Source organism: Acomys minous (genome assembly GCF_964271855.1).
Source record: "Acomys minous genome assembly, chromosome: 6".
In the NCBI taxonomy this organism is placed as follows: Eukaryota; Metazoa; Chordata; class Mammalia; order Rodentia; family Muridae; genus Acomys; species Acomys minous.
Window position 1 is genome coordinate 86,490,178 of NC_140487.1, and position 22,970 is coordinate 86,513,147.

General features: G+C 52.3%; 3 protein-coding genes across 6 annotated transcripts in view; 1 reads left to right on the forward strand and 2 right to left on the reverse strand.

Annotated features, from left to right (window-relative positions):
- The window catches only part of SSBP3 (single stranded DNA binding protein 3), a 144,073-nt gene extending 140,268 nt beyond the window's left edge, over positions 1 to 3,805 (forward strand). For all 4 annotated transcript variants that reach the window (XM_084785587.1, XM_084785588.1, XM_084785589.1 and 1 more), the window contains 4 exons: positions 403 to 481; positions 1,209 to 1,237; positions 1,325 to 1,426; positions 2,087 to 3,805. In XM_084785587.1, the coding sequence (XP_084641713.1) occupies positions 403 to 481; positions 1,209 to 1,237; positions 1,325 to 1,426; positions 2,087 to 2,116 (240 nt within the window). In that variant the 3' untranslated portion in view covers positions 2,117 to 3,805. The remainder of the gene's footprint in view (positions 1 to 402; positions 482 to 1,208; positions 1,238 to 1,324; positions 1,427 to 2,086) is intronic.
- Positions 1 to 22,970, reverse strand: part of DIO1 (iodothyronine deiodinase 1) — a 365,641-nt gene that overhangs the window by 110,146 nt on the left and 232,525 nt on the right. The gene's annotated exons all lie outside the window — the stretch shown is intronic.
- Positions 10,263 to 22,915, reverse strand: MRPL37 (mitochondrial ribosomal protein L37). Its single transcript, XM_084785581.1, has 7 exons — positions 22,494 to 22,915; positions 20,095 to 20,278; positions 19,891 to 20,006; positions 16,419 to 16,604; positions 15,172 to 15,329; positions 11,959 to 12,162; positions 10,263 to 10,468 (listed from the first exon to the last, which is right to left on the reverse strand). The coding sequence occupies exons 1-7, from the start codon at positions 22,837 to 22,839 to the stop codon at positions 10,391 to 10,393; spliced, it is 1,272 nt and encodes a 423-aa protein (XP_084641707.1). The 5' UTR covers positions 22,840 to 22,915; the 3' UTR covers positions 10,263 to 10,390.

Below are 22,970 nucleotides of genomic sequence, written 5' to 3' on the forward strand. Positions count from 1 at the left end.
GTCTGAGTCATTTGATCTGGCCTATGTAGTTGAGATACTTGTCAGTGCAACAATGAACCAGGCACCTACCCAGGAGTGGATCAAGCCCTGTGAGGAGGCCGAAGAAATTGGCAGCTGGCTGTGCTTGGAGCTTGGTGGCCTTCGTCTGGTTCCTTTCCCTTTCAGTTTGCCCGTTGGAGTGGTTTATAGACTCAGGCCCTTCCACTGGGCAATCCCCACGGCCAAGACAAGGAACCGTCTCCTTCTCCAGCACGTGGTACCTAAGTCTGCCCAGCCTGGAGCATCCTCAGTGTTCTTCTAAGCAGCCAGGGCCCAAGGCCTGATCCCTTGGAGGAGTTTGGGAAGCAGAAGGGTGGTGCCATGGGCCTGGGTCTGCTAACCGTGCTCTGCTCACCCCCACAGTTTCCAATGGGTCCTGGCTCAGACGGCCCAATGGGAGGCATGGGCGGCATGGAACCCCACCACATGAACGGATCCTTAGGTAAGCCAGCACCTGCGCATGCGCCACCTGCCCAGGCAGCGCACTCTGCCTCAACTCCTTGGTCACCTGGGCCTGGGAAGATCCTGAGCAAGACCTGCTGCCCCTGCGTGGAGGGTTCTCTACACAGAAATAATGTGAACTCCCATCCACGGAGCCAGAGAAAGTTTTCTCAGTTTAGAAAGAAGAAACAGGCTGGGCACAGTAGTGCGTGTCTTTTCAGTACTTTCATACTGAGGTGGGAGAATGGTTAATTCATGGCCTGGCTGGGCTATGTAGTAAGATCCTGCCTCAGAAAGGCAAGTGTGGGGCTGAGGAGATGGCTCCAACAGTAATGTGTTTGTTTGGCAAGCATGACCACCTGGGTTTGATTGCCCAGCACTCATGTAAAAGCTAAATACAGTGGCACACACTTTTAATACTAGCACCGTGTGTCTCAAAAACAAAAACAAGCAAACAAATAAAAAACCCAAAAAAACTAGCACTGTGAAGGCAGAGACAGGAAGATCCTCGGGGCTTGTCGCCAGCCAATCTGTAGTTGAATCAGCAAGCTGAATCCAGTTTCAGTGAAAGAACCTGTCTCAAAAAGGAAGGTGGACAGCACCTGACAGTGACCTCTGACCTCCTCAATGTCCACACATACATGAAAACATATGCCTACATATATCCTACCCCACCCCCCCAAAAACCCAAAAACGCCATCCTGACTCAGATTCTTCTTCCTTCTTAGGATCAGGCGACATAGATGGACTTCCAAAAGTGAGTGACACTCAATGTCCCCGCCCTCAATAATATCCCCCCGTCTGTTAGGGCGGCATGGTCTCACCTTCTTGTCTCTTTCCACAGAATTCTCCTAACAACATAAGTGGCATTAGCAATCCTCCAGGCACCCCTCGAGATGATGGCGAGCTAGGAGGGAACTTCCTTCACTCCTTCCAGAATGACAATGTAAGCTCCCCCCCCCACCCCGGCCTCCACCCCTGACTCTTCTAGTCCTTGGGACCCAGTGGTTCTCTCAGGCCTGGAGGCTCTGTAACTGTGCCTCCAAGCTATGCTACTTTCACCTCAGTCATTTTCCACCCACTTGCAAAGTCCTGGCCACTCACTGCCCGTTTTCTGCGGCCTGGTCCTTCCAGGGGCGCTGGGAAGGTTGGAAGCCTTTGGCATTCACAGCAGAATGGAGTTGGCAAGGTGGCACTGCCCCGTGGGTTCATCATGCAACCAGGGATTTCCTGGGCCCTCGGTGCGCAGGAGCCACGTGACCTTCTACGTCCCTACTCCTTGACGAGAGCAGCCTCTGAGAGCTCCAGACTACCTCCTGCCCAGAGCGCCCTTCAGGGGCCCTGACTCACTAAGTCCGGTTCCCTCCTGTCTTGGTTTTTCCGAAGAGAATGAGAACTGGAGGCCGTTTGTGCTGCCAGAGCTGTGGCACGAACCAGAACAAGGCTGGTCCCGGGGTTGCCACCTAGCTCCTCCCTCCCCGGCGCCCTTCCCTAGGTTTGCTTTGGTCAGCACTGCACGCGGAGCCCTCAGCAGGCTCTCGGCACATTGGCAAGTCCGCGGCCTCTCCTCCCCGCCTGATCTTCAACCTTGCTTTTTCCCCTGCAGTATTCTCCAAGCATGACGATGAGTGTGTGAGCCCCCCCTCTCCAAGACGCTGAGAGCCGGCATTGCAGGCAGAAGATGCCAGAAATTATGCAAGAAGAAGTGAGGTGTCGGTACCAGGAGCTGGGAGAGGGCGTCTCCTGCTCCCCCGTGCCCCTCTCATCCACTCCCCCACCTTTCCCAATTTTAGTTTCATGCAATAAAAAGGCCAAACTTTTTATTCCGTAAAACATGAAGGACAAAACTCAAAAGTATATTTCAAGTACAACCAGAAAAATCCCACCCTCTCCCTGCCCAAAAGGACCTTTCTCTACGTGACACTTTTTGTTGGGATTTTTTGTTTGTCTATTTGTTTGGGATTTTACCATTGCTGGGATTTTTAATTTGTTTTCAGTGGAGTTTCTTTGGGGGGAATTTTTTTTTATTGGAAGCTTCTAGCAAGCCCTCTGCCCCACCCCAATCAACCTCTTTGCTTTCTTCTTAAAAAAAAAAAAAAAAAGAAAAAAGAAAAGAAAAGAAAAAGAAAACGGAAAAAAAAGGAAAAAAGAAAAAAAAAAAGAAAGAAAACCCCACAAGACCTGCTGTCTGTCCCCAAGTCCTACCACCAGAAAAACTAGTCTGGGTGTGCAATGTCACACTGACGTTGTAGCCATCTAATAATAATAATAATAAACTGGACAGTTTACAACCGGTGGTTTCTTTCAAAAACTGGGGGAAAAAGAACAGAAGTCAAGCATTTGCACGTTGGCCTTTGGGGTTTGCTCTGGGCAAGGAGATGCAGGTGTCTGCTTGGCTCTGGTTTGGCTAGCCAACACACCGTCACTCCTGCCCCGACCCAGTGTCCACAGAGGGCCCAGAGCCCCAGCCTGCTGTCGCCCAACAGAGACCATCGCTGTGACCCAGCGTACACACTGTTCCAAGATGGCGCCTCGTCTACAGACCTCTCGTGCCCAGCCACTGGGGCCTCCAGTCCCTTGGTCCCACCGTCTCCTTGGCAAGAACCCTGCTAGCTGGGTAGTGGCTCAGGCGGGGCTGATGTGGGATGCAGAACGACCTCCATGTTCTGGTCCCGAGGTCCTCACATAGTGCACACTGGCAGGGTGGGCTGACATTGTGGTTTTCTTTTTCTTTTTCTTTTTTTTTTTTTTCTTTCTTTTTTTTTTTTTTTTTTTTTCCTCTTGTTCGTCTGTTTTTAAAGATGGGTATTGGTTGGAATTGCTCTGTTTTTGCGTGGAACTGGATGGACAGACTTCGGCATCGCTGTGGGGGTGGGGGGAGCACCAGCAACCAAACAGACACTGTTTCTGGTCCTGTTTTTATTTTCAAAAACCGACAAACCTGATGGCGGAGCCTGTCCCCTCTGAGGAGGGGTGACTTGGCTGCCCTGGCCTTGCCCCGTGGCAACCTTTGTGTCTTGTCCTGGAAGACACTGAATTCTTTGTACATTTACACCCTCCTTGTGCCCCGCCCACCCTTGTAGCTGGTCTTTGTTTTCTTACCTCCCCTTTCTGACCCATGTATATCATATTATGTGAGATACCATCTGCCTGAAAAAAGACCTTGTGCGGATTCTTGGGAACATTGTAGCTGTTTCTGTGTTTTTTCTTACCTTGTAGTCTGGTTCTGAATTATGAGAGGAAAAAAAAAGTAATTATGATACATTGTAGTTTGTGTACGATATATGTTGATAATGTTTTATTAAAGGGACATCTTTTTTCCGCAGCCCTTCCTGACATGTTTGGGGGTGGGGGGGAACCCGGGTAAGAGCTGATGATAATGATCAGAAAGGAGAGGCTGTGCCTGGCACCTGAGCTCAGAGCTGAATGCAGTGGCCTTAGGAGTGGCTTATGGCAAGTGGATGTGGGGATCGCCTCAGACTGTTGGAGGCCTCAAGCGGAGGCAGTTTCAGTTTTCTGGCCTACAGTCATGTTTCAGCTTCCCGGGGTTCCCAGGAGCCTGTGAGGGGCCAATTGCTTAACAGTCGCCATACCCAAATGCCTGCTATGTCTGGGATTGTCGGGTAGTACAAGGGTCTTGTAGGAGCTGGGTTATTGGAAGGTTGGGTTTGTTGGTTGGTTGGTGCTTGTTTTGTTTTTGTTTTTTTAATCTCTCAGGGATAGGGTGGGAAAGGCAAGATATTTGAGTGGGAAAGGATTTCATAACTGACCTGTAGCTTACAGAGGGGCTGGACAGTGCAGCAGATGCTGGTTGGCAGTGTTCACTATGTACTGCTGATGTTCTGGGTACATCTAGGACTTCAGGCCTTGGGGTCAGGGTGGGGACCACCAATGCTTGAACAAAGTGCTCTCTGCTTTTCCAAGAATCCTAGAACCAGGTTGTAACTTTGCAGGTTGGGTCTCGCCTCTGTCGCTCCTTGGGGCACAGCAGGTTAGTGTGTGACTGGCCTCAGGTTCTTCATCGCGGCTCTAATAGTGAGCAAGGTGTATGCTCACCACTAGCGGCTGCTGCGGCAGGACCATGGGATGAGGAGGAGCTGTCTGTTGGGGAAGCAATCCCTTTGGACCAGTGGGCGATGCAGACTGTGGCGACCACACTGGCTCGTTCATGCTTCCAGACAGGAGTTGTAAGGGGGTGCTGTGTGGGAGAAGACATCCCCAGCCCTGTCTTGGGTGGCAGGTGACCGGCCCTGCATTCCTACCCACCACCTGGGTGCCAGAGCAGTCCCTACAAGTTGGTTCCCAGTATAGATGGCCACCCAAACCCTGGTCTTAGAGGAGAGGACTGTCCTCCTTCACCAGGGTCTTGTCATTACCTTGCTCAGGCCTAACCCAAGACATCAGTACCAGGCCAGAGCATTGCCCTGAGCAGCATGAAGCTACCAGAGGAGGGAAGGATTGAAGCTCAGACAGGAGTGGAGGGGACAGCCTATGGCCTCCCTGGCTGGGGCGTCTCTGCTTCCTTCCTGGTCCTCTGCTGTGCACAGGCTCCTGAGTCAGAGGGGTAGCTGGCCTGGCTGGAGAGACCCACACACGTGCCCTAGCTGCCCTTTCCTTGAAAGCTGCAGTCGGAGGAGAATCTGAGTCTGTTGTTTACCTGAGCACCTGGCCTAGACCTGTCCATGGGGCAGCAGAGGCGTGTCCCCCCCCAGGAGGCTCTGGGCACCCACAGAGTCATGATTGTTCTGGCCCTGACTCTGGGGGTGAGTCACCTGTTCTGCAGAGGGGTGAGGCTTTCCACGGCTTGGCTGTGGGCTGTGGGCTGTGGGCTGTGGGCTGGGCAGGGAACGGGACTGGAGGGAACAGGACCGTCCTCTCAGCCCCAGGCTCACTGTGGGCTTAGTATTGGGCATGAAGATGGCACACAAACAACCAGACTCAGGGCCACATATTGAAAGATGGAGGTGCAGTCTGTCTATGCAGGGCTTCCTCCTATCCCTAAGACCCTGTGAAACTCCAGCCCCTGGCAGCTGGGGCCTGGACAATTAACTTCTTGTTCAGTTTCCTGGCTGCATTTTGGACCGTCCAGTGCCACCAAGATGCCATTTCTGAGGCTTCTCACTCTTTCTCGCATTCACCCACTTGTCATGTGTTTGCCGACACCTACCTGCTAAGCAAGACAGGCCTGGATGGACGGTGCCACCCCTTAATGGGGCCAGGCAGGTGCTTGTGCAGGTTACATTGAGTCAACTAAATAGGCAATAAAGAAACCAGGTGTTTAGGCCTGTGTTAGTGACTAACTAAGGGAACTGTTGGCATTTGGATGACTGATGGCTGGAGACAGGCTTAGGTCATCTAGAGAATAGATAAAGATGGGTCTTCTGGGGTTTCCGGTGATCAGAAATGGAAACGGGGGGGGGGCAATGGAGGGGGGACAACAAAGGGTGGAGGTGGAGCTGAGGGACTGTGGCGTGGGTCAGCGCTCATGGCATCTGAGGGCTGGAGTCTCTTTCCTTTCCTCACTGCCCAGCACTTGATGCCTCGTACATGACTCCCTGGCGGTTTGTCACCTAGGCCTCTCACTGTCCCTTCCCATCTGTTCCCTGGAACCAAGCCTCCAAAGCCCCACCATGAGGACGCCCCTCAGCTGTGTCAGCTGTGTGCATCCCCAGGCCCTGTGCTGATGGGTCCGTGTCTGCTTTCTCTAAGCCAGGACCTCTCTTCCGGCAGGTGCTCAGTGGGTGTTTGTGAAGGGCCTGAGGTGGCTGAGCCAGTCACCCCTGGAGCATGCTCCAGTCCGGCCACCTGTCCCCAGTGCTTGTTCAGGCATGGCTAGGTGTGGGGAAAGGTGGCTTTTGTGGGGCTACTGCAGATTCAGGGAAGCTAGTTATTGAAGTGGCCACCGGGCAGACTAGGAGCTCCTGGGGACAGGGACTGTGGCTCACATCTGAGTCTCCCAAACCCAGCATACTGCCTGGCACATAGCACATACTTCTAGAATAGTGTGAATGACTAAACTGCCAGGTGAGCGGTGTGGTGAGCTCAGGACTCCAGTCCTGTCGCATTTGGGGGTTCTCACATCGGTCTAGCTGGGTTAGCCTGTAAACCATGTATTCTAAGGGGCACATTGCTCTCCATGGGCTGGACTCAGAGAGGGAGGTCTTGCCCTGGCCAGCAAACCCACTCCCTAGATGGGTCTAGGTGGGTCTGGTGAGATGTGGCCTGAGGTAGCTGCCATGAAGCATGCGCTCCCAGGCAGCAGCACACTGAACCTGTGTGGCCTGACAAGTGAGGCAGGTCTGGGAAGGGGACACTAGGCTATCAAGGTCTGTCATCCCTGCCTCCAATCTTTTTAGAGAAGACCCCTACTGTGTGTGGCCCAGCAGGCTGAGAGAGCTGAGACTACTGGATGACTTTCCTCTTAGCCCCTGAGGGCACTTAGCCACCAGAACACCTAAAAAGTAAAGGGGTGTGCTTAGAGAGGGCGTTGCCCTGTGGGGAGGTGTGACAGCCAGCTGGGGGAAGGGTGGTGCTTATGCTTAAGAAGGACTGGTCCCTAGGACCCAGGGTGGATGTAGATGGCGGGCAGAGTGAAAGATACACAACCACTGGGGTTAGGGCCAGCTCACTCTGACCGCAGACCTGAGTTTGGCTGGATTGCCACCTCTACAAGGTCTCTGGAGGCTCGGCTACTCGGTCACTTGCACTTCTTCTTTTAGCAAAGATGCTCAGGGGCAATTCTACGAATGCTGTGGAGATGAGGGTCGGAGGCTCTGTGCACGGTCGGCTGCAGGCCTTACCCAGCTCAGAGGCCAGACTGTCTCCAGATAGTTTCCTGGCTTGCCCTATTCTCCATTCACACGTTTGCCCTGTGTCATTGACTCGTGGGCCTATTGCTCTGTGTAGCCTCCCCAGCCTGGGAGGGCAATGCTAACAACATCATCCTCAGCTGCTAGTTGCTAATAAGTATGTCCCTTCTGGGAACTGCCTCCCTCCAGACCTTACTGTTTCCCAGGCAGTGGCCAGTAGCTGATGTGGGCCAAGGTGGCACTGTCTTGCCTCAGTGGAGGACTCTGCTGTGCAGAAATGCAAATACTGTGGCTGTAGAGCCTATTTTGTCTGCTCTGTACCCACAGCCTTGCACCAGGTCTGCCACATGCCAGACACTCAATGAGCTGCTGAGAGTGGATCAAGTGGCTGGCAACTTGTCATCTGGGGCACGGAGTACATACTCGAGTTGACTGGAAGTAAATGCCTTCCTAGAAGCTCCCAGGATGTGGGTGAAGCATTTGGGTTCCCCATACCAGGTGACCCTCAGCATTCATGTGAGCATATTAAGGGACAGACTTCAAGTCCTGTGCCTTCTACAAGGGACTCAGCCTGAGCAAACATCTGAGCTGAGTTTGTGAAGCTCCTTCCAGCCTTCCAAGTGGAATCCCAAGGCCCCTGGGCAAGCCTTCCAGCCTCAGAAAAGTCAGCAGAAATTGAACCCCTTCCAGCCAGGGCTTCTAAAAACTACCAACCAATTTGAGGGAGTCTGTTGACGCCCACCTAATTCAGAAGTGAGAGGTTGTGCACAGGGGTTTTGTGCTCAGTCCATAAGAGGACGACTGGGGGCAGCTGGGTACCGGAGGCCACGGGGAATGGCCTCTTCCCAGACTTAATCCCCTTGAGACTGAATGGAGTCAACCTTTCTCCCTCATCCTTAGAAAGGAATGTATTTATCTTTGAAGCAGATCCATGTAGCCCAGGCTGGGCAGGAATCCCCCGTGTAGGCAAGGGTAAACCTTCCAGCTCCCGAGATTTAGATTTTAGGTGTCTATCTCCACTCTGCATGAATGAGCTTTTTAATGGGTTGGACGCACTCTTGTTCACTATAAGAATATCATTTTGGCCCCAAGTCTATTCTTAAAGTCCCCTAGGCTTTTCCTCCCTCCTCTCCTCTCTTCCCCCATGCCGTGCATCCTTCAGATGCAGGCTGGCCAGCTAGGCGCTTAGCCTCAGCCTCTGAGCCACAGACAAAATGTCACCCCATAAGAAAAGCAAACTGGAAGAGACACGGCGGTTGGGTACAGGGGAGTCAGGGAAGGGCGTTCGTCTCTGCAGAGGTGGCAGTTGTCATCACCTACAAACATTCTAGTTCTTCACCAGTAAATTATGTGGGCCTTGCCACTTCCTCGGCTCCCCATCTGTACGGGGGTGGGGATGCCCACCATGTCTCCTGCCTCAGAAAAGCTGGACTTTGTGCTCAGTTCGGTTCTTTGTGCAGTGGGCTCTGGGTCCATGGGGTAGGACTGTGGCCGACAGGCAGGAGGGCCTCACTCTGGAGCAGGGGGAACACGGACTGCCAGCCCTGTCACACTGGCCCATCCTGGGTCGTCTTGAGGCCTCTCTCAAGCTGCAAGGTCATGGGCTGACTGCTTACTGAGAGCCTTCAGCCCGGACTCGGCCTGTTCATTTCACCCTGTTCACTAGCCAACAAGCCAGTCCCAGAAGGACCAGAGCTGCCCTAGGCTTGCAGCCGTTACTGTCTACTGTCCCTTGGAGAGTTAACCATGGTGGCCTCCAGCTGGCCTTCTCAGTCGTCAGTGCCCTGTGCTTCCGCCAGGGTTGGAGAAACTTCCTCTGAGTCAGCAGCTCCACTGCCATCGATTTACCTGCCAGTTATGCTGGCAGAAGCATCCTAGCAGTCATGAGCAGGGATGCTCGCCGCTGCATCTTGTAAAAACCCACACCCAGAAACCACCTGTGTGGCCATCTACAGGCACAACTGCAGCAGAGGACGGCAGGGGTGGACCCTCCCTGAGAGTGTGGCAGGAGGGGGTAAGTGTGCCATGAGGACACTAAGTACACAGAGTTGTATGCTTAGAGCACACGAATCTTGATGTGTGGGAAACAAGCCGTATTGCCCCTTGAAAGTTTCTGTAAGAACCCAGCACATGTTTAGAGCACCTGCTATGAGGCAGGCAAGACAGTCATATTCTCGAATCTTGAAAATGAGAAAGGGGGCAGAGGTGTGACTCAATGGTACAGTTCTATCCACAGGTTCAAGCCCTAGTTCTGAGGGATGTGGCTCAGTGGTACAGTGCTTTCCATAGGTAAAGCCCTACTGAAAGAAAACAAACAAAAAACCCAAGGGACACAGTGTGATGCCACATGCCTGAAAGCCCAGGACTCGAATGCTAAGGTCGACAGCAAGTTCAAGGTGAGGCTGGCTCCACAAAACAGAAATAAGTGGGTGCTGTGGCATACACCTGTAATCCCCGCACTCAGGAGGCAGAGGCAGGCAGATCTCTGTGAGTTCAAGGCTAGCCTTGTCTACAGAGTGAGTTCCAGGACAGCCAAGTCTACACAGAGAAACCTTGTCTTGAAAAACCAACAAAAGAAAAAGGGGCTGGTGGGGTGGTAGCACACACTTTTAATCCCAGCACTTGGAAGGTAGAGGCAGTCAGATCTCTGTGAGTTCGAGGCCAGCCTGATCTACAAAACAAGTCCACAACAGCTAGGACTGTTATACAGAAAAACCCTGTCTTCAAAACAAAGCAAAGAAAAAGAGACAGCCAAAGACACTGAAACACACATAGTGATTGTGGGGAGCCCCAAACTCCAAGGAAAGTGGTATTAGCTACAGGGTTTCAATGAGGAAAATGAAACTCCAGCACCATTCTCTGAGTCCACATGAGTGAAAGGCACAGCTGGAATAGGGCCTGTACTGTAAGAGGCACATGGCATGGTCTGCACCCAGCACCCCACAGACAACTTCACACCAATGTAGGCACCAATGCAATACAAAGACTCTTTATTGCCAGTGAGACCACCAGACCAAGAGGGAGGCCAGGCCAGGCCAGGCCCCACCATCCCAGGTACAGGCTCTTCAAAGGAAGGAGTCAAGCCCCAGAAGGTTCTTAGTTCACACAGCGCCATGCAAGTACAGAGCTAAAAACTTCCTGAACGTCTCCGGATGGAAATCAACAGGCCCAACGGGTTCCTGGAAAAAACACAGACCATTAGACCCTGCTGCCAGTTTTCATGAGAGCAAACGAAGCAGGCTGCTCGTCTAAGAATCATCAGTGCCTGGTGAGTTACCATCTTTCTCCTACACCACCTCTCTGAACAAGGACACCGAGGACCTGCAGACAGGTGGAAGGTTCCTGGCATCTGTCAGCTCCCTAAGTCCCCTCCCTCCAACCACCAGGGAGTGACAAGAGTCCCCCATTCTACACTGGTTTGCAGGACCCTGCTCTCACTGCTGGAGGCCCAGGAGGGAGGCAGATCTCCTTCCTATCTGCAAGAGACTTCCAATCAGGTGTCAGACAGGAGTGTGTGTGTGTGTGTGTGTGTGTGTGTGTGTGTGTGTGTGTGTGTGTGTGTGTGTGTGTCTAACTCACTGACTTTCACACATGAAGGGCAAGTAGGTCAAGCCTGCAAGAAGAAAGGACGGAGGTTTAGAGACAGCACAGGGTGCAGTGGAAGGCACGAAGCCAAGATGAGAACCCAAGCCCACGGTGGTGGGGCGGAGGCAGGAAATGGAACTGGAGAGGTTAATTGGGAGCCCTGACCAACAGGCCCACTACAGATTTCATATTCCAGGAGAAAGATGGGACGTGACAGTAACAGCTGACTGGTGGGGTCGGGGGTAAGCTGGTGACTGCACATATGACAAAGGGGCTGGAGCCAGAGAAGAGTCCAGACTCCCACAGCATTTCAAGGGGAGAAACACACTGACAGGCTGGGGGAGTCACCAGAGAAAGGCCACTCAACTCCATGAGCACACAGGCTCTGTGTGGGGCACAGTGGAACGAACACACACACACACACACACACACACACACACACACACACACACACACACCCTGTACTCTGCGCGCCCTGTCTGCACAGTGCCTCTAGCTGTGTTCTATAAGGCCACTCAACTCCATGAGCACACAGGCTCTGTGTGGGGCACAGTGGATCAATCGAACACACACACACACACACACACACACACACACACACACACACACACACACACACACACACACACACACACACACACACACACACACACACACACACACACACCCTGTACTCTGCGCGCCCTGTCTGCACAGTGCCTCTAGCTGTGTCCTATTCTGAGCGGTTGTAGACACCACCACTGCCACTGCCCAGATATCAGGTGGACTCTTAGCTGAGCCCCAAATGCAGCAGGGACAAGGTCTCAGCAGGAGACGCACATGGCTGACAGGGGCACTCACAGGACTGCCTTTGGGGGAGTTTAGCAGGTAACCACAAGGCAGCAATGCGACTGTACTATGACAGAGCCACACTGAGTTACTGAAACAGCGGAGGAGTAGACACAGGACAGTTTCCCACAGCAGGAGCCCAAGAGAAGGGCAGGCAGATGAGGGTGTGCAGTCCCTAGAGACCCTCCTGCCAACCCAGGCCCTACTAGCAAGGTCACCCTAGAGGGGCAAGTCGAGGCCCTGGTGTAGGACTCACCACCACCACCTTCTTTTTGATGACTGGACGGCACCAGAAGTGCCGGTAAAGGAGCTGGTCCGAGTCCACCCACACCAGATTCTTGATGCCCTCACTAGACGCCACGTCTGTGGTGTTCAACTGCAACACCAGGAACTGGAAGACACGGCCGTCAGTGCCCACACTCTGCACAACTATGGGCTGCTCCAAGACCTTGGGGGTGTTCTAGGAAGAGAGGACAGATCAACTATGTGGTGGAGCAGTGCATACCAGGCAGCCCAATCCTACCCTTCAGAACACACACCTAAGCAGGGCGTGGTGGCGCACACCTTTGATCCCAGCACTTGGGAGGCAGAGGCAGGCGGATCTCTGTGAGTTCTAGGTCAGCCTGGTCTACAAAGTGAGTCCAGAAGAGCCAAGGCTACACAGAGAAACCCTGTCTTAACCCCCTTCCAAAACAAACAAACAAACAAACAAACCCACCCACCTGCTTCCTTTTTATGGCTTCATCTCAGGGCAGGTGAGGCAGAAGGAAGAGTTCCAGAGTCCACGGCCTCCCATCTCCCAGTTGGACCTCTCCTCGCCTAGCCAGGCCTCTCCTCACTTAGAACTGGCCCTCCTTCACCTAGCCTGGTTTTCTCTGCCTCAAGGCCCCAGAAACCTGCTCTGCAACTGCAATAACTCCCAGCCCAGCGGCCATTCCTGGGCATGCCTTGCCGTTCAGGCAGGTGAGCTGGGAGGTTAACAGTGGGAATCCCTCAAACCTCTGCCTTACACCCTGCTAAGACAAGGGTGACATCAGCTACCACAGGCTAGCCTGCACCTTTATGGTCAGACCTAGCATGCAGTTCTTGCTCCGTCTGACAGGCTCAATCCAGTAACCCGACTTGCCTGAAGTCCCACTGATGGACCGAACATGCTGTTGCCACCGGCCTTGTTCCCAAGGGCCTGGCATCACTGGTACTCCTGAGAGCTGGACTCCGCACCGCAGTCACCTGAGTCTCATTGGCTTACTGCGGCTTACAGTGGGGCACACTGCTGGAGGGTGTGCTCCAGGCACGTTACAGCCACTGCCTGCGCGGATCTCGTGGCAACAGTAAAGACATTCGAGATAGTTCTGGGAGCTCACCCAAATGCCAGGCACCCTGCCTGCTTTCCACTCACTCCTCTCATATATTCCTGCTTCACAAAGCTGCGGTTTGGAGAGGTTTGGTCAAGGACACCATGAGGCGTGAGCTAAGTCTGGTCACCCCACTGTTCCAGTGGCACCCGATGTCCTGGCACATCTGACAGCAGTAACCCTTGCCATTCTTAAGTGTTCCCGTTTGGGTAACTCCACGGCCTGCCTCTGCATACCTTGTACTAATCCAGATCGCTACCGGCCAAGGATCCCACAGTCGAGCCCTAAGAAGCAGAGCATCCCTGGTGTGAAAATGCTGCTGCCTTGCCCTCCAGGGCCCGCCCGACTAGGACTGGCTAAGCCATGCCCCAAGAGTGGGCCACAGCAGAGCTGTTGGTCTTATGAACACCTGTTCTCAGATGCACGAGAAATAAATAAGGAGAAGCACCTGCAAGTGTTAGCCGGGAAGCCGTACTGACGCTTATCTCCCTCCACAGATCAATAAAACTGCAGGCAGCACATAAATTTCTCAGCAATTTTACCTTTTACATGGAGGCTCTTCCCATAACGGCTCAACTTCACAGCCCCAGCAATGATTTGTACCTGGAGATGGTGGGGGAGGCTGCTTCTCTGGCCTAACTGGGTAGCAAGCAATTAGTCATCACCGCTACCTAGGCACTTCTGGCACTGGCTGGCAGGGACTGCACTGAGCCTGTGGGCCTGGGACATGTTAAGTGGCTGCTTCCTCCCTGTGTCCAGACTGGGGGCAGCACACCCTTCCCATCTGTAGGAGCCACAGGTCGATGGATCTCTGCTTTCCCACACAGTAGCTGTGGGATCCTGGGCGGATTTACCTAATCTTACAGAGTTCAGGAAGTGAGCAGTGAGGGAAAGGGACTAAGCCCACACTAAACCCACAGCCCCTCCCACTGTTAAGATGTGAGGCCACATCAAGAGCCACAGCTGCTAAGCTTTCTGGTTCTATTTCTTTCCATGCTGGGGACGGAGACCAGGGACTCACCCGTGCTGTAAGGTGCTACAGCCCACGCGCAGGCTCTCAGTTATCTGGTCTGGGACGTAACTGAGCCTTCCTGAGCCCATCCCTTCATCTATAGAGGGAGGCTAACAGCACCTGCCACACATGGGTGTGCAAAGGAGCAAACTGTGTGGGTGGTCCTCAAACTTCAGTGCGGTTTCCAGCCTCACGGGAGGGCTCTTTAAAGACTGACTGCCAAGCCCCACGTCAGAGCCTCCGATTCAGCGCGTCTACGAAGTTCCTGTCCGTCAAGCTCCCACATCAGGTCCTAATGCTCCTCCAGAACTGTATTTGGAGAACCTCTAATGTCAACAGTTTGTTAGTTTGTGGGAGCATCAGGTGCTCAAGGGCAGTTTATTCTACTGCGCACTCATGCAGCCAACCAAACCCCCTGCTGCTGATGCCTAGGCCAGGCAGGATGGGTGGAAAGCCAGATTTCATCACTCCCAGGATGCCTTTGGGTCTTAGGTTCTAATGAAGACCTGGGAGAAGAGCAGGGGCCACAGCCCAGCCAGGCTTTCCCCTCATCTTGAGACAGCTCTCTGCGGCGACCAGTCAGCCTCCGTTCTACACCGTCTAGGTCTTGGGACTTCCTCTTAATACTGAGAGCCACCACCATCTTGGGTCCCTGAGCTGAAAATGCACAGCCTGGGCCATGTGCTAAAGCTGACTTCCCCGGGCCTCTTGATGGTGCTGTGTGCTCCAGTTCTGACCCTATAGAACAGACTAGACCGTGGAACTCAAACAACCATAGGCTTCTGAGTAGGGGGCCCCTTGTTCCTGTCCTTTCCCCACACTTCCTGTTGGAAAATGCAGGGTGATTAGTTCCCTGGCCCTATGCGCACTGGAAAGTGGAGCACTAAATGACACCCAGAGGGCCACTGTGTCCTGGAGAGAGTGGCAGCCGCATCAGCCCCCAGGAGAGGTCAGCCGGTTGCTGCAGCTAGGCGGAAGTGCACTTTCCCAAAGCTCCTTAGTCAAACTCGGACTCAGTCCCCACTGCATTCGTCCTGGAGGCAGTCTTTAGAGCAGGAAGCCAGCCCCACAGAAAGCAGCTCCACCATCTTCACACACATACCCCATAGAGGCGCCTGGCCTGAGCCAGGGCATTCGCGAAAGCAAACAGGAGCATCTTGGCCCTTAGCTGTTCTGGAAGTAAGCGGTGTGGCCGTATATTGGCCTTTTCCAGGAAATACAAGGTGTGGGGGTAGGGGTAAGGATAGCCCTCCAGGAAGCCTGCAAGAGAAGGGACAGGACGGGTGAGGAGACGGATTCCCCAGCCTGCCACAGAGCCCAGGAGTCCTCCCCACCGTGGCTCAGGTACTGAAGACTTGAAGGGGACACTAGGGCATGAGTGTGCTCACAGATCTGTGCATGGCTGAGGGGCTGAGATGGAAGCCAGAGGCAAGCTGGAAGTCAGAAGGCTCTAAATGCTACTTCTTGGCTCATCACAGAAAACGCCTGCCAACCTGCAGCAGGTGCTTCCTACGCGCATACTCTCACTCCATCCGTTCGCCTCCTCTCAGTGCACAGCCCACAGTGATACAGAGTTGAGGATAACTAAAAGCTGTGCTCATTACTAAGAAGGCAGAGGTCAGTACTGTTCCATCGGTAACCAATGACTTGCCTTATACCTCACAATTTCAATTTAGTGCCTGTTCACTTCAGACATGACAGTGTGGCTATAAATAAATCTCTGACGGGCTGGGGGCTTCTAGAACAAGCGCCTGGATCAGTGGATGTGGGGAAAAGAGGAGGGAGAAAGACATTGGGGACGTGGGCTCTGAAAAACCTGAAGAAGAGTGCTGGTTGAGCAACCTGGCTTTCTGCATGCCTTGGTCCTTCAGGCTGCTCCACTCTGCAGCATGGGGACACCCAGCACGAGCCGGGCGAGGTGGTGCACAGCTTTAATCCCAGCACTCAGAAGGCAGAGGCAGGCAGATCGCTCTGAGTTCAAGGCCAACCTGGTCTACAAAGCGAGTCCAGGACAGCCAAGGCTACACAGAGAAACCCCTGTCTGGAAAATTTTTAAAAATAAAAATAAGAGGGCTAGAGAGATGGCTCAGAGGTTAAGAGCACTGTCTGCTCTTCCAGAGGTCCTGAGTTCAATTCCCAGCAACCACATGGTGGTTCACAACCACCTATAATGAGATCTGGTGCCCTCTCTTGGCCTGCAGGTGTACACGCAGGCAGAGCACTGAATACATAATAAATAAACCTTTAAATAAATAAATAAATAAATAAATAAAAATAAGAATAAATAGATAAATAAGAAGCACGTCCCTTATCCCTGCACTGGCCGAAGTGCAAGGCGTTGCTCCTTACCGGTGTCGTCCTCCAGGTCGTAAACATGGCATTCCCGAAGGTCGATGATAGGAGATACAGGATAGAAGGTCTCCAGAGCATGACTTCTGGTAGCTTCAACCTCCTCAGGGGAGGCCATGGTGGGCAGAGGGTCCTTGGCACTCAGTATGGCACCACTGGTACCTCGGACCTGAAGGAGAAAAGACTCTAAAATGGGGAAAAGATGATTAGTCTAACCTGGTCTTTTTACAGCTCTTCGTGTGTGAGGCCTTCATTACCCACAACCCCCAAGGCCGAGCCTGCTGCGCGTGCTCTCTGGATGACCACCAGTCCCGGCCACACGCCACACCTCACCTAGGCATTACGATATTAACCCTGAGCCCGAGAGGTGAGGACCTAGAACTGGGTGCTCTCTGGATAAACCCCAAGGCTCCTTCATCTTCCCAACACCAGCTCCAAGCAGAGTTACCCTTTGCTCTCAAGGAGCCCTTCAGGGGGCAGGTGCTGCGGTGTATTCAGAAACAGCCCTCTGTAAAGCCCAGAGCGCCTCCTGGAGGAAGCAAAACCTTAAAACTGAGCAGCTGAGGGAGCATTTGGGAGACAGGCAGGCGGATCTCCGTGAGTTCAGGGCCGGCCAGGGCTCCACCGTGAGGCTGCCTCAAAAGCCAACAGAGGATCCGAGGGAGAAGAAGGGTGGGCCTCTCTTACTGGGACCAGCTAACTCTCCATCGAGGGGCTGTACTGTGCACGTACGTGGTCAGCCGCAGCTCTGCCTCTGGCCACTGGACATCCATCCACATCCTCCCTCATCTAAGTCACAAGCACCAAAGCTGTCTCAGACACTGCCAAATGCCCCGCTGTCTCTAGGTGGGTGCCTGCCAGGCAGTGAAAATGAAGACTAGCGTGCAAAAGCACGGAGGAACAGGTCAGGGTGACTTGGACGCAGCACTGGAGAACAAGAGCCATGGAGAGAGAAGTGCTATGAACAGGGCCAGAGGGGGCATTGCTCAAAGCCACGCAAAGGGCCAGATTCTTCTTAACAGAGTGAGAAAAGCCGGGCAGATCCGAGAGCCATGGGTAAGTTGGATTAGCATGTATACGAATGGGGATTCAGGTGGTCAGAGGAAACACGCTTACAGTTAACCTATCAGTGAGCCTGTTGTGAATATGTGGGAATGTCGTCTGCACTGTTCCCATGGGAAGCCACATGCCACCACCAGATGAAACGTGTTGGGAAAGACCGTTGTCAGAGGCTGAGCGGCTCTGAGCAGCACCGCCTTTGCAGGTGCCTGGGCTTCAGAAAGTCAAATCTCACCGTGAAGGTAACAGATTAGAAATCGGCGTGGTCGGGGCTGGAGAGATGGCTCAGTGGTTAAGAGCACTGACTGCTCTTCCAGAGGTCATGAGTTCAATTCCCAGCAACCACATGGTGGCTTACAACAATCTATAATGTGATCTGATGCCCTTTTCTGGCCTGCAGGTGTACATGGAGGAAGAGTACTATATACATAATAAATAAATATTTAAAAAAGAAATCAGCGTGGTCAACAGCACTGTCATTCCATTAGCATGAAGTCTCACAAGATATGTAAAAACTGAACGCTCCATCTGCAAATGGGTAGATTCTGCAGTAATTGCACCTCAAGATTAGTTTTCTGAGGCATTTCCTGTTTCCTCTAACAAATGTGCCCGGACCTCTCCTAACCTTGGGTTTTAGGTTCTCCCCACAGATCACTCTAGTGTGGTTTCTAATTCAATTCCCTCCACATCCCTCCTCCAGTGACAGCTCAAAATGGGACAGTTTAATTAGAGGTAATACTTGACAATGGGCCAACAAGTACTCTCCATTAATGAGGGGCACTAATTTCCTTAGTGGTGCCATTACCTCTGCCAGGCTGAGTCCTTGCCAGAAGTCCATATGCAGAGGGGGGAGATGAGGACATCCCCAGCCCCGAGGACTCCACAGCTGGCTCCAGCTCCACACGTCTCTCCCGGAACACCTGGACTGACACTGCCAAGTACACAGCCCATGCAAGAACAGACAGGTGGGGAAGCTGGGCGCCAAAACGCTGTGCGTGACAAACTTAGGGACACAGGGAGGGGGCAGCAGAACAGGTGGTAACTAGGACTAGGAGGAGGCCACAGCATAGGGGGCCTTGTATCCCATGATAAACCACAGCACTGGGTTTCAAACGACGGGAACACAAAGAAGACTTGCTTTGCTGTGAGAACCCTAGCAGCTCTGCTGACGTGGACGTGGAAGGGCGCAAGGGTATGAAAAGGGAAGGTGTGTCAAATATTCTGAGCCAGAAGGCTCAAAACGATGCTCCAATGTTATGGAGAAATTTTGGGAGACTGTCCAGGCAGCCAAATATCTGTCATTTCTATACGTTTGGAAGCTGCTTGCCTGCACTTCCTACATATTTAGGTAATATTTATTCCTTCATAAGTCTCTGATGGGGTTGAAGACTAGATAGTTATAGTCTCACAGTTAAACTTAAATTGTTTAGGATGACAGAAATTGACAGAGTGCCAAAAATAAAATGTAAATGTTTCCTAATAATTTTCATTTTGCTGTCATTCTATATAGTTTGTTACTGTAAGAAGAGCCTTTTATTAGACTAAAGAGGGGAGACCTAAGTGTAAGGTTATTGTGTAATTCAAATGCTAACTTCTGTATCCATCCCCAATAGCTGCAATTCTTTTTCTGAAACTCTCCTGTCTCAATGTTGTATAAGCTCTGCCACCCAACTGTCCCCTGATATGCCAATAAAACAACTTACAGCCAATCGCTGAGCAGGGGAATGGACTTCCTGCCAGCCGGGGGAGGAGGAGTTAAAGGAGGAAGTAAGGTTGAGCCTCAGGAGAGGTCCAAGAAGACATCAAGAGAGGAGGTGGAGCAGGAAAGCTACAAAGTCCAAGTACCTCTGGGATGTACACTGGAGGAAACCAGATTTAGCTTAGAGAGTTAAGAATAGAGTAGTAACTGCTCATTTGCTGTGTTGTGAAGCTTATTATTAAACAAATAGAAAAGAGTCCCAATTATTTGTGTGATAGCCAGGTTAAGAGAGAAATTGAGAAACACAGTTTTGTAAAAATAACTGTAACCGAGCTACTGGGTGTGGGGACGGCAGAGGCCAGCGTGTTTTGTTATTTCCTTGTCATCAGTGTTTGGACAACCCCAAGCATACTGTGGGTACTCAGTATTGATGCTCAGCCAGCCGTCAATAGTGGAATAAAGTCTTAGAAGCAGTTAAGGACAGAAACGAGAAGAGGCTGGGTGCGGACTGGAGGACCACAGGCCAGCCAGTGCTGTAGCGCTACACCCTATCAAGGAGCTTGAGCCGAGAGTATGTGGCGGGAGCGGAACGGGAGGGATGGGCCCTGGCGATGGGGCTGAGAGCAGCAGAGATTAAACCAACCAACCAACCAACCAACCACCAACCAACCAAAACGGAACCCAGCAAGGCCTTCTGGTACACGGATGACTAACCTCGGTTCCAGGTGGAAGACAAGTAGTAGTTTTCGGCAGAGATCCGCCTGGCCAAAGAAGGATGCTTCCCAATCTGGGACTTGCACAGCTGTATGAGGCTGTTCACAATGACCGGGCTTGGAGGGAGAGAAAAGAAGAGTTGGAGGCTTAAGGCAACACGTAACTCCACTGTTCCTCAGCTGGGACTCTATGGAAGAAGCTCACCAGTAGGTCCGTCTCTTGGGGGTGTCCTCCGTGGAGTGCCAGAGACGGGCATGCGAGATGATGTCTAGAACACGCTCCTCTTCGTTCTCCACGTGATTCGCGGGATCCTCAACAAGACTAAGAACTCTCTTGGGAAGGCCTTCTATTAACTTGGTCTTAGTAAGCCAGAGAGCCTGCTTCACACCTTTGGGACAATCAGAGGGCGGGGGGGGGGGGGGGGGGGGGGGGTGTTCATGTCAGGTAGCACCAGGCAGAAAAGGCTGCCTCGGCAAAGGGCTGGGCTTGTTCTGAGACATCTGAGCAACAAAACCAAAAGCCGAGAGTAGGTTCAGATCACAGCTCAACCTCAGGAGTGATGGGAGTGAGAGTAGACGTGGGAACGGGTGCCAGCCATGGGAGGGGTTCAAACTATGCTGCCTCCCCTGCTGCCTCCCTCCAGGAAGATAAATCAAAGCCCCCAGACTAGTTCAGTGGAGAGCAGCCCTTCCCTTCACTTCCCTTCTAGCCACCCACATCCCAACCCTGACTAGAAAGGCCCAAGCATACTACACTTGCTTCATTTATAAGGTCTGAGTCCATTAAAGCTACTGCATTCTGCCACTGTGGCACAGGTGCAGCCACGGGCAAGAATTTGACGTGTACGTGGTTGTGTCCCAATAAAACTTTATTTACAAAACCAGGGCACTGCCTCATTAGCTGACCCCAGCTCTGCGATGTTTACTGCTAGTAATCCGAGAGCCAAGTGTCATGGTCCTCTGGCACACACGCGAAGTCTGTAGTGTTTAGAGCGGCATTTACTGAACGTCACTCCTGTTGTCATGAGCTTACTTATAAATTCAATGGGATTTTATAACATGAAGGGGGGGAGTTTGGACAGATGGTGGAGTTTGCTTCAAGTCACTTATCTTTAAGGTGACAAAGGTAGGTTTCTTTCTTTCTTAATGTATCTGAGTGTCTATCTGCATGTATGCCTGCAGGCCAGATGAGGGCAACAGATCTCATTACAGATGGTTGTGAGCCACCATGTGGTTGCTGGGAATTGAACGCAGGACCTCCTGAAGAACAGACAGTGCTCTTAACCACTGAGCCACCTCTCCAGCCCTCAATGAGTACAGTCTTAATTTCTAATTTAAAAAAAAAATTTTTTTTTTCTAAGACAGAGTTTCTCTATGTAGCCCAGGCTATCCTGAAACTTGTTCTGTAGACCAGGCTGGCCTGAATTCACAGAGATCCCCATTTCTGCCTCCTGAGTTCCAGGATAAAAAGAATGTAACACTACCTCCCAGCTGCAGTCTTAACTTCTAAAACACAGTCATCCCCTTGGCATCCGTTACTGGGGTCAAAGGAGTCATGTCCTGTGAGTGCCTTCACAGCAACTTCTGAATGGCTAAAAAATGGTTAATGGCTAGAAAAATCAGCTTGCAGGTATAGGAGGGGGCACTTTAGGAGGCTGGCCTGTGGCTACTAGTTTTTGTTTTGTTTTTCAAACTTATGACTCTCTTGGTTTAGCCTCCAACCCTGTTAGACCTCTTTATTTCCTAGTTATCCTTTGGAAAATACTGCTCCCGCATACCTCAGTTGTTTTTGTTTTTAGGATTTGCTCTAGCCTCATCCTGATGTAGGTGAAGAATGAAAAAAGGCACTCATTTTTAAGTCTTTTTAAACATTTATTTATTTATTGTGTATGAGTGCTTTATCTGCAGAAAAGAGCACCAGATCACATTATAGATGGTTGTGAGCAGTCATGTGGTTGCTGGGAATTGAACTCAGGACCTCTGGAAGAGCAGGTGACGCTCTTAACCACTGAGCCATCTCTCCAGCCAAGAAAGGCACTCTTCATAATCAGCTCTGGAAAATAATCCCTGACGATACCCTTGAGAAACAGATTGGTTTTGGTTCGAGAAATTTAGGGGGGCAAGAGGGTTGGTACAGGGTTTCTCTGTGTAGCCCTGGCTGTCTTGGAACTCACTCTGTAGAGCAGGCCGGTCTCAAAACTCAGAAATAGGCTCAGGACATTTTGCTCTGTTCTTAAGAGTGACGGGCTCCTAAGTGGGTAGACTTTTGAGTGCAAATCCCTTCCTTGGAAATACATCCCAGACCTTTAACAAAAGACACTGACCAAGGAAACTAGCACTGCGCACCTGGCTTCACTACCACCTCTTGGCTACAGCTGACGATCCTGTGAAATGAGCTACAACCCTGGGAGGATCCACTCAAATCCTCCATTGCTCCCTCTCATGCACACTGCCCTTTATATCCCACTCGGTCCTGACAACTCTTAGAAGATGGAAGCCACTCTGGTTCTACTTCGCAGAGGAAGAAACCGTGACCCCAAGGTTGGGGGGGTCAGTGCTGAACAGAGAGAACAGGGTCTCCTCCCGTTTGTCTCGCGGTCTCACCCTCAAGGAGTCGGCAACGCTGGTGGAAGACGTAGCAGGGCTGGTCCTTGTACAGAGGATGCTCGTGGATCGGGCCCGGGCGGTGGTTCCGTGGGTCATGCCAGCCACGCTCCCACGGCGGGAAGATCGGCTGCGCCAGCCACGGGACGAAATGCATCTTCCCCTCGAAGGTAATGGGCTCCACACCCGGAATCTCGTATACCCGGTGCAGGGGTCGAGGCTCGGGCTTCCGCGTGGAGCGCACACCCCACTCGTACGCCCCACGGCTCGGGGCCCCGCAGCCTCCGAGGCCAAGCCTCCCAGGGCCTGCTAGTGCCCGCACTGCGGGCCCAGACACCAACGCCATACCGACCAAGTTTCCAAAAGACCTCTACCTGGACGCCGCCATCTTTCCCCGTGCAGGGCCTGCTGGGAACGAAAGGGGCTGGGCGCAAAAATATCGCGTTTGGCAAATGACAGACACTTCAACCAATCACA

Coding starts and splice junctions, on each gene's coding strand:
- MRPL37 (XM_084785581.1), bottom strand. CDS start 22,839: ATGGCGTTGGTGTCTGGGCCCGCAGTGCGGGCACTAGCAGGCCCTGGG. Junction 20,279..22,493: donor GCGTTGCCGACTCCTTGAGG/GTGAGACCGCGA, acceptor ATTGTCCCAAAG/GTGTGAAGCAGGCTCTCTGG. Junction 12,163..15,171: donor AGGCCAGGCGCCTCTATGGG/GTATGTGTGTGA, acceptor CTCTCTTCCTAG/AACACCCCCAAGGTCTTGGA.